Source organism: Rattus norvegicus, chromosome 2, assembly GCF_036323735.1.
Source record: "Rattus norvegicus strain BN/NHsdMcwi chromosome 2, GRCr8, whole genome shotgun sequence".
In the NCBI taxonomy this organism is placed as follows: domain Eukaryota; kingdom Metazoa; phylum Chordata; class Mammalia; order Rodentia; family Muridae; genus Rattus; species Rattus norvegicus.
Window position 1 is genome coordinate 121260615 of NC_086020.1, and position 16254 is coordinate 121276868.

The window sequence follows — 16254 nt, forward strand, 5'->3', positions numbered from 1 at the left end:
TTGTTGGCTAAGTCTCTCCCAGTCAATCTTGAAGCACATGGAGCTTGTAGTAAAATGTGAAGCCCCACCCAAGCACCCAGTTGAAAACTCAGCTCATGTGGCCTCCATACTGAGTCCAGCTCCTGTAGACCTAGTAGTCTTGATTCAGCAATTTCTGAAAATATTTGGCAATGTGTGTGCCAGACAGGGACCATGAAAGATTCTCTTTGCTTTATAAGGCTCCCTGTTTCATATTAGCATAGGAAGTCCTACTAAGCTCCCGTGATTCCTACAGCAGTAAAGAGGCAGGCACATAAGTAACCGAGGGCAGCAGAGCAGGCAGGTGCACACATTGATCAGGACCACACATATGAACACACACACACACACACACACACACACACACACACACACACATACACACATACACAGCCACACACAGGCACACACGCACACGCACACATACACACAGGCACACACACAAACAATCCATCTTATGGAGGCATTTTCTGAACTGGGTTCCCTCCTCTCAGATGACTTTAGCTTGTAGCAAGTTGACATAAAACTATCCTGCACCCGGGAGAGAGGAGGGGAGGGGACAGAACAAAGGGCTGCCCAGAGATGGGAACAGGCGGGTGTGGCAGATATATCCCTGTGGTAGACAAAGTATTCCGCAAGGCAGTGAGATAGTTCACCTCGAGGAAGTCCCATCTCACAAACAACGGTTTGCAAATGCACTTTTTTTTTTTGGTTCTTTTTTTCGGAGCTGGGGACCGAACCCAGGGCCTTGCGCTTCCTAGGCAAGCGCTCTACCACTGAGCTAAATCCCCAACCCCTGCAAATGCACTTTTAAAGGAAATATTGACCTGATCTGTAAGTTATGAAGAAACTGCAGACAGAGCTAATCATGGGCAAGATTGAACATAAAGTAGAAGTCATTGTCTCAAAACATCTGATCCTAGGGACTGAAGGATACTGCTTGACAGGTGTGAGGAAGGAAGACAGCCTTAAAGATTTCACTACTAGCTAGAAGAAATAACTTCCAGCCACACACCTAACAACTTTCTAGAGAGCATGACACAGTTTTGCTATATTCCGTACAGGGCTAGCAAGCCCACGTGGCAGCATTAGCAAATCAGACGTGAGTCATACGTATGAGTAATGTGGAGGGAACCCTAGTTAGGGCTCTGCCTGGTCCTTGCTACTCACACAAAATGCAATCTGATTCTGAATGACTCATTGGGAGGCCCCATTTCCTGAAATCCCCACAGTCTACCAAAATAGAGAAGCTTCATCCACAGCAGGCTCTGGTCCCTCATGCAGCCTCAGCTTAGCCTCATGTAACTTCATCTCTCACCAACAATGCCCCACAGCAAAAAGTTATGATACTCACATACACAACACCTATTCACAACATATCATTCACTTCTGAACTCTCATCCAGTCTTTATCATAATAATTATGTTGCCTGGAAAGGTAGGGAGACAGGAAAACAGAGTTCTACACCCCTCACACCCTAGTAAAATAGGAAGGTCTGATTGGATAAAGAAACTAAAGACCCACTTTGTTCCTTGTGATAAAGCAACCAACTGATGAGGAACAAGACATCCTCGTCACTGAATTAAGGTGAGGCAAAGGCAGGCAGATCTCTGCGAGTCCGAGGCCAGCCTGGTTTACAGAGTGAGTTGTTCTAGGACAGCCAGAGAAACCCTGTCTTGAAAACAAAACAATAACAAAAGAAAAAGAAGGAAACAAGCAAAGAAAGAAAGAGAAGCAAAGAAATAAAGATGGATGGATGGATGGATGGATGGATGGATGGATGGATGGATGGATGGACGGACAGACAGACAGACAGAGGACAGATGGATGGATGGAAGAAAAGGAAAAGAAATTGGATGATCAAAATTAGCAAAGTGAACCTGATGCCATTGTGAATTACAAAATAAAATAAACACAGGGTTACAACACATCTGGTTAAACATGTGATCTCCGCCCTGACCCTAATCCTTCTCTGACCCTGTCCAAACTAGAGTAATCAGAGAGGAAAGAGCCTCCGTTGAGAAAATGCCCCTGAAAGATCCAGGGGTAAAGTATTTTCTCAATTAATGATCAATAGGGGAGCGCCTAGCTTATGCCACGTGGTACCATCCCTGGGCTGGTGTCCAGAGTTCTACAAGAAAGCAGGCTGAGCAAGCCATCAGAAGCAGGCCAGTGAGCAGCACTCCTCCATGGCCTCTGCATCAGCTCCTGCCTCCAGGATGCTGACCAGCTTGTGTCCCTGTCCTGACTTTCTTCAATAATGAACATCAATATGAAAGTATAAGCTAAATAAACCCTTTTCTCCCCAACTTGCTTTTTGGTCACGGTCTTTCATCACAGCAATAGAAACCCTAAGACAGTGACTAAAATTCTGTTGGTCGGGCTTTTGGGGCCTGCCTATAATGGCAGCTACTCAGGAATCTGAGACCCGAGGAGCGAAAGTTCAAGGCAACAGAGTGACCTCAAGGACAGCCAGTGAGACCAGGTCTCAAAACCAATGGAGAAAGAGGCTCAGCAGCAGAGCATTTGCCTAGTGTGCAGGAGGCCCTGAGTTCTGTCCCCCAGTGCCAGGCTTTGGTGTGTATGTCTTTGCTGTTGTGTGTTTTGATTTTAACCTTCCCTGACAGCGTGGAATGTCTTCTACTGGCAAACATCAGTAAAATGAAACAAACACGTGTGCCCTCAGAAGCTGCTGGCAGTAAGGGAAGTGTCTCCTTGTTGCTGAGGTGTGCAAGAGCTTCAGCCCCCTATGAGTTCTCAAGGTAGCAGGAAGCCTGCTGCTGCCTCACCTAACTGTCCTGAGGGACATTCTGTGAACACCACTTGGAAAGCAGCAACAGCCAACCAATTCATGTGCAAGATGATCAGAAACAACCGGGTGTGTGTGTGTGTGTGTGTGTGTGTGTGTGTGTGTGTGTGTGTGTGTGTGTGTGCCTATGTGCACCAGAGTATGGGAACCCAGAGGCCACAGTTAGACATTTGGTCCCCTGGAACTGGAGTCACAAGGAGCTCACAATGCTAAAATGTAGGCGCTAAAAACCTTAAAATTTGATAGGAACTCAAATTCATTAAATCCAGTTCTGTCTTCTCTGTCCAAACCTAAACTCAGTAAGCCAGCCAGCCATCCTGACCTGCACCTAGCCCTCACCAGCCACCTCCTTGGTCACATATCGAAGTGGTCTCCTTCTCCCATAGGTCCCTCCAATCTAGGACCAACTGTGACCTGCTTGGTGACTAATCCCTGTATTCTTAGGACTCTGTAGGCTGAAACAGGAGGATTGTTGTGAGCTCAGGGCAAGCCTGTGCCTGAGTGAGGTCTTGTCTAAAAAATATAAAATAATACAAATAAAGTCCTCACCACTGCCTGTCTTAATTCTTCAGTGGTGGGTGAGGGCGGCAAGTTTTACTGGAACATGGTCCCAAGTGATCCAGTTTCCCTTCCAACTCCAATAAGGGTATCTGTCTTCTACAAACACCAGGAATGCAGTCACCATGCTAGCGACAGAACACTCTGCCTTAAACACAAATCTGGTCCAGGCTTACTCACCTTTAATGGCCCAAGAAGGGCTCTCCACCACCAAGAGAACAATTCCTGTTACTGGGGTCTGACTCCTTTCACCTCTCTTACCATGGGCACTCTGGCAGTGCTACCTACAGTTCGGTTGTGCCAAATTCTTAGCCATGCCCTAAGCATTTGCATCTGTTCCCACTATGGCTACTTACGTAAGATGCCTCCCCTCCTTTATCCTGAGAAATGGTGCCAACAAAGCCACCTCAGATAAGAGAAACACATAGCTCCAAAATGTATCACAAGTACTAGATAATGATTTGAAGGGTTTGGCAAAGTATCCATTCTAGCAACAACTCCTAGTCACAGCATCCATTATACTTTCCAGTCTCACAAGACCCAGGGTGGAGCAGGAAAGCAAATATCCAAACGGCCAGCATGCACACACAAATGGGAAGTAAAGACAACAGAAACCAGGGTCCGGAGAAATGAAGCCGACTACAGTATGCATTCCTTCCAACCAATGGCTTACGTGCTTACATACTGTGTGTTCGCTACTAACAAAGGAAGGATGGATCCACAACATATTTAAAGCAAAGCCTTAGGAGCACTAACTCTAATTAAACTAATACGTTTGTGCAATTGTAGAATTGTAGACAGTTATGCAACTAGGGTGTATTTCAGAAATGGATCTATGATTAGAAATGTGTTTACGGTTTTGAACTCTGAAGTCACTATAAGAAGAAAGTCACAATCCGCACATCTCTAGGTCACTTAAGCACCAGAAGAGGTCTTCCAAGGAGCTCGGGTGAGCGACACGGAAACCAGGCCTTGCAGATGCCAATGAGGGGTTCAGTGTCTTGCAAAGCAGCCAAAGGAAGCCAGAGTCAGAGGGATGGGGAATCTGTACCACACTGAGCCAGGGCAGCAGAGGCCATGGGTAACCTTGACCCAGGAACCCGCAGTGAGCAACAGAGATAACCAACCTGAGGTGGAAGTCAGCGTCCACAGATTCCTCTGTAATGAACTCAGAGAAAATGTACTTGTTTACTCTGAGCCTGCCAGCTCTGCAAGGGGCCTTGGTAAATTATTGTTATGAGCCCACAATTCTAAACCAACCCCCACATTTTCCAACCAACTCTTAAACAGTTTAAATATGTATCACAGAGGTAACTGATACTCTCGAAGTTTCTCCTGGACATTTAAACAGCCCAATTTTTGTCTCCACGACATTCCTACTGTAGTGGATATATTAACTCTTTAAGAACAGCCAAAAACAGCTGGGTGGTAGTAATATGTGTCTTTATCCCAGAACTTGGAAGGCAGAAGCAAGTGGATCTTTGTGATGTTGAAGCCAGCCTGGTCTACAGAGTGAGTTTCAGGACAGCCAAGGCTACACAGAGAAGCAGTCTAGGAAAGCACCCCCCCCAGAAAAAAAAAAAAAAAGAGCAGCAAAAGTAATGAAATTAAATTCTGATTGCCCAAAATTAAATTCTTAAAATTTGATTACCTGAAAAAAAGAAATCTTTAAACCGAATTAAAATTGATGAAATGGTTCATTTGTCTATGAAATACAGACAACTTTTTTTCCAAACCAAAGAGCCCATGAACTTTTAAGTATTAAGGTAATTGGAATACCTATTAATTTGGCTGTGGCTAGACAGTGAAATGAAAAACCGGGGCTGGGGATTTAGCTCAGTGGTAGAGCGCTTACCTAGGAAGCGCAAGGCCCTGGGTTTGGTCCCCAGCTCCGAAAAAAAAAAAAAAAAAAAAAAGAAAAAAAAAAGAAAAACCAACAGTGCTGCTCTGTGGAGCTGTGAGTGGGATAAACCCTTTCCTTCCAACCTCCTTTTGGCAATGGTGTTTCATCACAGCCACAGTGACCCTGACTAGGACAGGGTGGTACCAGGATGGTGGGGTATTGCTGTGACAGACTCCACCATGTTGTTTTGAGGGGAGGATTATCGAAGAACTTTGGGCTACGAAAAAAAAAGATATTGAGGCTGGAGAGATGATCAGCAGTTAAGAGCATTGGCTGCTTTTGCAGAGGTCCTGAGTTCAAGTCTCAGCAACCACATGGTGGCTCACAACCGTCTGTAATGGGATCCGATGCCCTCTTCTGGTGTGTCTGAAGACAGTGTTGTCATATACATTTTATATATATATATATATATATATATATATATATATATATATATATATATATATATCATAACATATGTGTGCAAAGCTTGATGAACTCTTCTGAGGGAGCCTGAGAGAAAAGGCTGTTGAATGCCATGCAGACAATGAAGGCCAGAGGGAAGCAAAAACTCTACCAGGCCATTTGAATTAAGAATCTGTGGTTCTGATCAACTGAAGCTAAAGACTCACTCAGCTATGATTAAGAAGAGACCAGCATCACTACGGTCAGGTCTTCTGGGAAGTGTGTTTTCAGGGTTAGAACACAGAGGCTGTGCTCCAGAAGTGGCCGAAGTTGTATCTCATGCTGACAGCCAAACTTGGTCACGGAAATCACCCAAGTGGTACTGAAGTTAAAAGCAAGAAGAGGTCATGAAGGGCTCAAGAAGGGTCAAGAAGAGAACACTGTGCCAGGGCTGGAGTCCTAAGGGGGCTCAGGAAAGGCCACTGGTGAAGTATAGCCCAGTAGCATCAGAAGACCCCAACATTTTTGGAGATGGCACTACCGTGGGAAGACCGTCAAGAACAGCAGCAGCAGGAGAGTGGAGGCAGCGAGAGCCTGGAAGACAAGGTGTTCGTGCTGCAGAAGGCAGAGCTGGAGAAGCGACCCAAGCCCTATGGAAGAGCCTAGACCATCCTGAGTGGATCCCAAACATTGGACACTGAGTTATTTATACTTCTGGAGTTTGGTTTTGCTTTGATTTTGGTTATGCCCTGGTTCTTCTTCTTTCTTGAAGTAACAAAGTACTTAACTTGGTTTTTTTATTTTTACAGGGTCCCACAATTGAAAGAATTTGAACTTTTAGAGATTTTACAGTTTTACAGACTTTGGCTTTTTGTAGAGCCTGAGTATTTTTAAAAAGAATGAATTTTATTCGTATTTTTAAAGACCATGCAACCCTTAAAATCTGGAATTCTTATAATGTTGATAATTATGTGTGAGCTTGGGGAGGAACAAGAAATAAAATGTGACTTAACAGAGATGTGTTTGTGTGTCAGGTTGACAAGGGGTCAGTCGTGTTGGCTAGTCGCATGTCAACTTGACACATGCTAGAGTTATCTGAAAGGAGGGAACCTCAATTGAGAAACTGCCTCCATAATCTGTCTCTAAGGCATTTTCTTAGAGATTGATGGATAGGGTCCAGACCATTGTGGGTGAGGTCATCCTTGAGAAGGTGGTCGTGAGTGGTCAAAGAGATTTCACATGGTGAGTGTCCTCTTAGTCAGGGTTTCTATTCCTGCACAAAACATCATGACCAAAAAGCAAGTTGGGGAGGAAAGGGTTTATTCAGCTTACACTTCCACATTGCTGTTAATCACCAAAGGAAGTCAGGTCTGGAATTCACACAGAGCAGGAACTTGGAGGCAGGAGCTAAGGCAGAGGTCATGGAGGGCTGCTACTTACTGGCTTGCTTCCCCTGGCTTGCTCAGCTCGCTTTCTTATAGAACCCATGACTATCAGCCCGGGGATGGCACCACCCACAATTGGTTGGGCTCTCCCCTATTGATCACTAATTGAGAAAATGCCTTACAGCTTGGTCTCATGAGGGCATTTCCTCAACTGAGGCTCCTTTCTCTGTGATAGCTCCAGCTTGTGTCAAGTTGACACACAAAGCCAGCCAGTACAGTGAGTAAGCCATGGGGAACGAGGAAGTCAGTACTCAGTAGTCCTCTATGACCTATATATCAGCTCCTGCCTTCAGGTTCCTGCCCTGCGGGAGTTCCTGCCCTCACTGCTTCGGATGATCAACTATGAAATGGAAATGTTGGTGAAATACCCCACCCCAGGATGCTTTTGGTCGTGGTGTTTCATCACAGCAATAGGAACCCTACGGTAATAGCATAACACCTAAGGAATTTTTTAAAAAAAGCTTAAGAACCCAATTTTAAAATCTAACCCAAAATAGAGTAAGTCTAACTGAAGAAACATTACTAAGATGTAAAGAAAAAATTACATTTATGTAAGAAGTTGGATATAGAAAGAAAAATATAAAATGACTCATGCATATTTCACTATATAGAGATAATATAGGCATCTTTAACAGCTATGTTAATACTTAATAAGTAAGTTGAATTAGTTTGCATTCAAATTTACCATGATAGAAAATGTACTAACCCAATAATCATAGTAATCTGATACTCACATAGCAGCATTCTTATGCTACAATAGCAGGGGCATTATGGTTTAAAATCATATAATTCATTCAAATTAATATTTTCAAGCATACATTGAAAAATAGCTACTGCCCACTGTTTATAGGTATGTATACGTTTAAATTATAATTTAAACTTTTCTTAGACATCATAGAAAATAAAATTAACCTCTGTGTTTCCTTTGACAAAGACTGAGAAAGCTATCATTAAAATAATTTCAAACACCCAATCCGTTGATGCTAAGGGACCAGGATTAGGACTGAAAATAAGATCGGATCTCACAGTGTGGATCTATAGAATCTTACGGTTCTGCGTATTTGGCGAACATGGTAATATGAAGTCACAGGGCTCTCAGTATGATCCTTTGCCATGGTGTTTTCCCTACTCTGACTGGATCCAGGTCAGGTCAGTAAATACACTGGTGAACCAACCAGGCCCAGTGGGCTTCGGAAACACACACACACACACACACACACACACACACACACACACACGAGAATCCAAGGTATCTACTTTTTTTTTTGCTTTTGTCGTATATTTTTCTTTTCTTGTTATTTATTTATTTAACATCCTAACCACAGATTCCCTTCCCTCTTCTTCCCCCTGCTCACCTGCTCCTCCTCCCTTTCCCTTCAGAAAAGGACAGCCTCCCATGGTTACCAACCAGCCTCAGCATATCAAGTTGCTGTAAGATGAGGTACCTTGCCCTACTGCTAGGCCAGTAAGGGAAAAGGGCCCCAAAGGCAGGCTATACGAATCAGAGACAGCCCCTGATCCTATTGTTAGGAGTCCCACATGAAGACCAAACCACACAGCTCTTATATATGTGCAGATGGCTTAGTGGTGGGGTTAGGGAATCTCTGAGACAAGCTAGAAACTTAGGACAGACAAAACTTCCAGAAATCTATGAGGGTGACCCTAGCTAAGACTCCTAGCAATGGGGGATATGGAGCCCGAACCAGCCATCTCCTGTAACCAGGCAAGACTTCCAATGGGGGGACTGGAACACCCAGCCAGCCACAAAACCTTCAATGTACCATTTGCCCTGCCCACAAGGTGTGCAGGGGTAAAAGACAGAGCAGAAAATTTGAGGAAATGGCCAACCAATAACTGGCCTAGCTTGAAACCTATGCCATGAGAGGGAGGCCACCCCGACACTATTAATGATATTCTGCTATACTTGCAGACAGGAGACTAGCATAACTGTCCTCTGAGAGACTTCACCCAGCAACTAATACAGAGACCCACTACCAAACATTAGGTAGAACTTGGGGAATTCTGTAGAAGAAGGGGAGGAAAGATTGTAGGTACAGGAGGGGTCAGGGACACTACAAGAAAGCCCACAGAATCAGCTCACGTGGGCCCATGTGGGTGCACAGAGACTGAAACACCCAAAGAGCATAGAGCGTGCATGAGACTGACCTAGGTCTTTTGTTTTTTCAAGACATGGTTTCTCTGTGGTGTGGCCCTGGCTATCCTGGAGCTTGCTCTGTAGACCAGGCAGGCCTCACATTCACAGAGATCCACCTGCCTCTGCCTCCTGAGGCTGGGATTAGAGGAGTGTGCCACTGCCTGGCTCAACCAATTCTTTCTAGTTAAATTCTTAGCAAGATGGTCATACTCATGTTCTGCCTAAACCCCTGCCTCTGTAGTTTCGTGCTTGTTCAAATGGTGCAGTCCCAGCATAAGTAAGAGTAGATTATTACTATAGATACATAATCAAACTTCTTAAATGTGAAGAGTTGCTGTAGTGGAAACTATTTCAATAAACAAGAGACATTAATATTTAAACAATACTTTCTTAATTGCTGAAGCACACGCCTCTGAGACAGAAATCTGATACCATTAATCTCCAGATGTCATGGGATGTAAGTCTCTGGTTCCCATCCCCTTGGGTCAACAAAAGTCCAACAAAAGAGCCTCTGTGAGGCTGACATGAAGCTCCAGTTTTCCTAGATGACACCAGAAGGCAAAGGAGGCGTTAGACAGCAAAATGCACTTATAGCCAGGCTTGGGGGTGCACACCTGTAATCCCAGCACTTGGAAGGTCGAGGCAGGAGGATCAACATTCAAAGTCATCCTCAGCTACATATTGAGTTCAAGGCCAGGCTGAGCTCTTTGAGACCAGGTCCCCAAAACCACTAGGGAGAGGGAGGGATGGCACTTATAAAATGTGGATGGGCATTCTGCATCACCAAATGCAAGAAACAAAACGCTATCCTAGTCTGAGGTGTTTAAAGGAAATGGTTTGCTTTTGTGCTTTCCACAGACAACGGTGCAGAAAAGCCCAGCATGCTAGTGTTTCCAATAGGATCATGAATAAAGAGCAGGGATAATGGAAAACAATTGATCGAGACGGCAAGGTTTGTCATCTCCGCACTTGGGAGGCTGAGGCAAGGGCACCTCAGAGAAAGAGGAAGCCCGCTCTTCCAAACCAGCCTGGGCTGCACATCGGGACCTTGTCAAAACCGAAACACTGGAGACATCCCTGGGACATTTACAAGATATCTGAGAGTAAGCCAAATGGGCAGAGATGGAGGGGACTGTTCTGTGAGGCTTACTAATCGCCATGTCTATCACCACACCAACGCATGAAGAGGAACTCCTCAGAGGAATCAAGCTAACCCTACAAAACATGCACTTTATTGTGGAAGAACCTAAATCCGAGGTCCTCTTGAGGTAATATAACTTCTTATGTGCAAATGCAGAAGAATGGCAACACTGTGCACTGTATAAACTTGATAGTGTCGTTACCAAATCATCTTAATCCCTCCACTGACTTTTGGGAAGAGCCATGAAATCTTATCCAACCGTACTAAAGCAACCTGACTAGTGAACTGGTGAGAAAGGGAAGGAGTGGGGGGAGGCGAAGGAGTGGGGGGAGGCGAAGGAGAGGGAGGGGAGGGAGGGAGGGAGAGGGAGAGGGAGAGAGGGGGAGAGAGGGAGAGGAAAGAGGAAGAGGGAGAGAGAGAAAGGAAGAGGGAGAGGAGGAGGGGGAAGGGAGAGGAAGAGGGAGATTAAGTGTGTGAGTGTGTGTGTGTGTCTGTCTGTCTGTCTTCAGGCACACTGAGTAGGCTGAAACACTTATTTAAAAGATTGTCAAGGCCAGTTAGATTGGCAAGATGGGTGAAGTTAGTTTCACCCCGGGTGAAAAGTTTTGTTGTTTTGTTTGTTGAAACGGTCTGTTAAAGCCAAGGCCCTGGATGACCAAAGACAACCATTAACTCCTGATCCTCCTGCCCCTACCTCCCAAGACGAAGGATTCCAGGTATAACCACCCTGCCTCAGGGTGGAATATTTTAGGTATGATAATTTATTCACATGACCAACTTTGAAAAATTACTGCATAAGGTGGGCGGTGATGGCGAAAGCCTTTAGTTCCAGCACTCATCAGAGGCAGTCTGTGAGTTCGAGACCAGCCAAGGCAACACAGAGGAACCCTGTCTTGGAAAGCAAAGTAAAATAAAAACTTTTCTTTGCTACACTCTTGACAAATATTAGGAGATCTTTCAAAACAATAACAACAACAAAAACTTCAAAGAGTCCCGAAGCAAATTCAATTCAGAACTCCTTTTTCGAGTTCATTACTTTGGAAACCCAGATTTTTGGTTCAGTGCCTTTAGCAGAAAAAAGAAAGAAAGAAAAGGCGCAGTCAGTTCCTTTTAAACAAATTGAGCCTTGAGCTGGAAAAAGCTCCCCTGAAGCACCATGGAAATAACCCACGCACACCCAGTATTCAAACACAGGAAACTGCGGGAAAATAAAAAAACCAAGGGAAGCCAAAAGGGCGTTCTCACATGACCAAGAGAACTGATCCTGCTCCGGATCTAATTTTGGCAACTCTGGATTTGGGGTGGCCAGATTCACATGCATCGGGGTTCTTCTGGACACTCCAGGGCGAGGGAGGAAACAGGAGAGCGCACACGGAGGACACCAAAAAGGTCACGGAGAGGACACAGAGCAGGACCCAGAAGGGAAAAACGGAGACTAAGAGACTCTGCTGCCTTTGGAGAGGGCCCTGGTGGCGGGCGCACGGCTTACCATGATGCTGTCGGTCAGGAGTAGGCTGGAGCTGCTGGAAGAGGGGAAAAGAGAGAGATGGTCACTGGAGCTCTGGTCTCCCGCCCCCAAAAGGGTCCTGCGCCCTTGGTGGAGGAGTCGCTCCCGGTACTATGGTCACTCACCAGAAGGTAGGGCGCAGGCTGCGGTTGAGAGCAGGACAGATGCACACGCCGAGAGACAGGCAGTACTCTCCGTGCAACGGAAACGCCCTGGCCAGCCCAGCGGAGCCCCACCTGGCCCCGCTACGCCACGCCCCTGCCAAGATCACACACCCATCAGGGCCCCGCCCCCAGCGACGCTACACTATAAGCCCCGCCTTGTCCCCGGCACCCGCCACACCCTTAGCTACCAAACTTTCGCTGAGTGACTAGGTCCTCAAACAGGCCACGCCCCACCATGAACACGTCCCTAACTTAAGTCCCAGCCCCCCGCCACTCCCCCTATTAGGACACATCCTGCCACGTCCTAGTCTCCAGGCTCTTGCGCCTGCGTGGGGCGCGGCTGTTCCACGCTCAATCTCCGCTGTGCTGGAGGCGCGGCAAGCCTAGGGTGGGCCTGGGGAGTTGGGGACTGTCACAGCTGCAGTCCACAGCAGCTTCTTGCACATGGGGCAGTGAGGATCTTTTCCAGATTGTTTTCCAAGTGTTCTGTGCTAGTGTTCGTTTCTGGATGTCCGTGTAGCGGACGGGCAGCCCTTTATCTGAGCTCATTTCCAAACGGGTTTCATTTCCCAACCCAACCAGTAACTTGGAAGACTCGAGGTGCAGGGTGATTAAAGTGGAGGCCACCGCGGATGTTCTAGAAAGCAGCATCAGGGTCAGGTCTTTGAGCAAGAAGAAGCTAACCGGTGGTGGGGGCTGAAGGGGGCCCCTGACAAGGTAGATTGATGGTTTTCTGGAAGAGTAGACAAAACCACCGCCGAAGAGGGGAAGCCTGCCACCTTTCCCAGAGTGTACTTGTCCTATTTCCCTCCTCATATGTTCTGTGGAATCCCTTCTCCAAGGACCTAGCCACTCTGCATAGCCTCAGACATTCCAGCACCTCTCCCAGGGAACTGTTTTTCCTAGACTACTTTGGTTTTTGCTTTGTTTTGTTTCTTACACTAAGGGATCCTCCCACTTGACCCTTCAAGTACTTCTATGCACCACCCACCCCACCCCACCCCCACCGCGTTCCTTTAAGACCCATGTATCTCTCGGTTGCTCAGACTTGTCTACTTTCTTTCTAGCATCTCCTTCAATCTGTCCTGAGCATTTTTTTTTCTCACTCATATTTTTTCTCATCCACATCTACTCAACTCCTTTCTCTGGAGTAAAGACTGCAGAAGTGTCAGTGCTGTAGAAAACTACGCCTTGAGGCGGACAGTGAGTAGTGATCCGCCCTGCAGCCAAGTAGTGAACATAAATTATTAGACCCAGACCCTTGATCTTCCCCAGCAAGTGTTTCTATTACATCCTATCTCAATTAGCTTATTCACCTGGACCCCAGCCCTCATTCCGGAGGAGCAAGCTGACTTCCCGTACCAACCTGAGGTCTATGTAGAAGGGCAGAGCTCACGATGACAGGGCAGAGGGACACTATTTCCCAAAGAAAGCTTTTCAGATTTTCCAACTAGAAGAAAGCCTGACCTAATGAGAATGAATGTGCTGAGCACCTAGGGAAACATGCATAAGATGACCTACCTTCCCAATCTAAATACAGCACACACACACGCTGAGGAGAGGGCACGCTGAGGAGAGGGCACGCTGCGAAACAACACATGAGACGCTGTAATGTCGTTTCTTACAAGCAATAGAGGTGTATTTCTCGGCTGTCTGGAAGCTGGAAAATTCCAGATCAAGGCTCGGCACGTTCAGGGTCTGGTGAAGGTCTGCTTCCTCAGAGAACCTCATCTCACTGAAGCATCCCATGCAAGATGCTCCCTGGCCCTCTGGAGCCTCCTTTATCAGAGCATTAATCTCAACCACAACTCGAAATGTGCATAATTTGATGCTTCTTAAAGGCAATCCTTTGACCTCAGAAGCTGGGTTTTCAACATATCAATCTGGGAGTGACTCATCAGATAACACCTTCAGAAGGTTGCCTGGAGCCACCACGCTAACAGCCTGTGAATGTGTTGTCCAAGCCGAGACTGGAGATTCATAACATTAGATGCCCTTCCACTATTTTTATTAAAAACATTTGTATTTATCAAACAAAAAATAAGCTAACCAACTTCCCAACAGGAGACTAGACTGTGGATCTTGGATAAATAATTACAAGATGTCATAGGACTCTTTCAGAAAGAATGTTTTGGTCTTTAAAGGGCTAGCCAGGCCCAAGGGTGTAGGCCAATTGATGTAGCTACTTAGGAATCTAAGGCAGGGAAATGAAAACTTCAAAGTCAGTCTGGTCTACAGAGGGAGTTCAAAGCCACCCTGGGGAATTTAGTGGGGTTCTGTCTTAAAATCCAAAGTAAAGTTAGGAATGGGACTGTAGCTCTGTGGTACAGAGCTTTCCCAGTATGCATACAACCCTGGATTTGATCCATGGTGCTGCAATAAACAAAGAAGCAATGAAAATGTGTAAGAGCAGCTCCAAAAAAAACTTAGGAAGGGAGAGATATCCTGTGTCTTACTTGCTGCTGGGCCTTGAGCCCCTCCCACAGCCCAGTCATTTATAGAGATCACACTGAATGACTGTGACCATCTGACAGAAGTGACTTAACAAAAGGACGACTTCTCTTGGCTCACAGGTTTAGGAGGTCTGCTCCATGGTCGCTTGGCCCACAGTCCTGGACAGACTCATGTCAGCAGGTGTGTGTGGTTAAGGAACTTCCTCACCTCATGATGGACAGGGCAGAGTGGAGAAGCAGACCAAATGTAATCTTCAAGGCTGTGCCCAGTGAGTCCCCACCCCTCAAGTTTCAGTAATCTCCCCCAAAATGGCACCACTAGCTAAGAACTATTAAACACAAAAACCTATGGGAGACATTTCATATTTAAAGCACACAAATATGTCAGTGCATAAATGCAGTGTAAAATGGGCTTGGGGTTTATTGCTTTTCAACAATGGCTACTGCTTGCCACAAATTCCTAGTGTTCAGGATTATTAAGAGATATTGAAATGAGTTCAAAATAAACTTTGAATTTTCCTAGACGAATAAATGTGTTCTCAGACAGAGTCTGAATTCTGGAGAAGACCCATTCCTGATTCAATTAAAATTTCGTCTCATGATCCTATTAGCACACGCCCTTGGACAGTGGTTTGACTTCCTCATTTGGGGTGCTGACTGGAATTACAGGAGCTGCCTGTTCCAGCCCTGAAATAACAGAATGATTGATTTCAATCCCTCATGCCTCTTCTCCTTCCAAAAACTGTTACCACCAAACCCAACCCTCACTTCTCATGTTGATGATTCAGTCCCTACCCATCCCACTCACACATGAAAAGTACATCTCTCTAAATCCATTCACAGCTCTGCAGCTGGGAGCCTAGCTCTCAGCTACCACATGCCATGGCACCACACGCCCCACCTCATTTCAGACTCCAGCCCCAACATTAGCATCTTTCACTCACTGTTCATTCATTCATCAATGTATTTGATGCCTGCTGTAGACACTGAGAGCACGGGGTGGGAGGAAAGGTACTCAGAATCTGTCTAGCTAGCACTCAACCTGACAGGTAAATGAGCGGCTGGGGAGTGAGGGAGTCAGTCCGGGAATGCTCCTCAAGGTAATAGGAAGGTTTACGTGTCAGCTTAGCTGGGCTCCAGGGCACCCAGACGTCTGGTTAGATGTTGCCTCTCATTATATCTACGAGAGCATTTCTGAGATAGATTAGCATTGGATTGGTACACTCAGTAAAGCACATTCCTCCCCGGTAAGCCTAACCCACTTTGTTAAGGGCTTGAGTAGAACGAAAGGCCAGAGGACCCTCCCTTTCTACCCTACCACTGGGATGGTCGTCTTCCTCCCTTTGTGCTTCTGGTTCAGACCTTCAGACTGGAATAAGGACCTACCCATAATTCTTGTTTGTACTCACCCACCAGCCTCTCTTGGTCTTCTGCATACAAATGGCAGATTGCACAACCCTTTGCTTCTCATTTTTCAAAGTAATACAAAAGGGAGAAACAACTTCTGGTACTAATTAATATGGGGGAGGGGGTTCCATTCTCAATAAGCAATTTATTCTCCAACTCTTCATCTACCAACTATATAAACTCCAATTGAATTTGGACTCTGCCTGGGGAAAAGGAAGGTCTGCCTGATATTAGACCATCTTCATTTCAGACACCAGTTGTGAGTCCTGGGTTGAAAAAGAAAAAAAAGTTGATTTAAAAAGTAAAAAAA

The 16254-nt window shown here is 45.8% G+C and overlaps 1 protein-coding gene across 3 annotated transcripts in view; it reads right to left on the minus strand.

The window, feature by feature from the left end:
* Anxa5 (annexin A5) overlaps positions 1-12321 on the minus strand; it is a 30803-nt gene extending 18482 nt beyond the window's left edge. Inside the window, exons 1-2 of one of the 3 annotated variants that reach the window (XM_063281375.1) lie at positions 12046-12321; positions 11903-11936 (exon numbers count right to left, since the gene is read on the minus strand). In XM_063281375.1, the coding sequence (XP_063137445.1) occupies positions 11903-11905 (3 nt within the window). In that variant the 5' untranslated portion in view covers positions 11906-11936; positions 12046-12321. The remainder of the gene's footprint in view (positions 1-11902; positions 11937-12045) is intronic. The other 2 variants (XM_006232268.5, NM_013132.2) reach the window with 2 other exon arrangements.
* Between the last annotated feature and the right edge of the window lie 3933 nt (positions 12322-16254).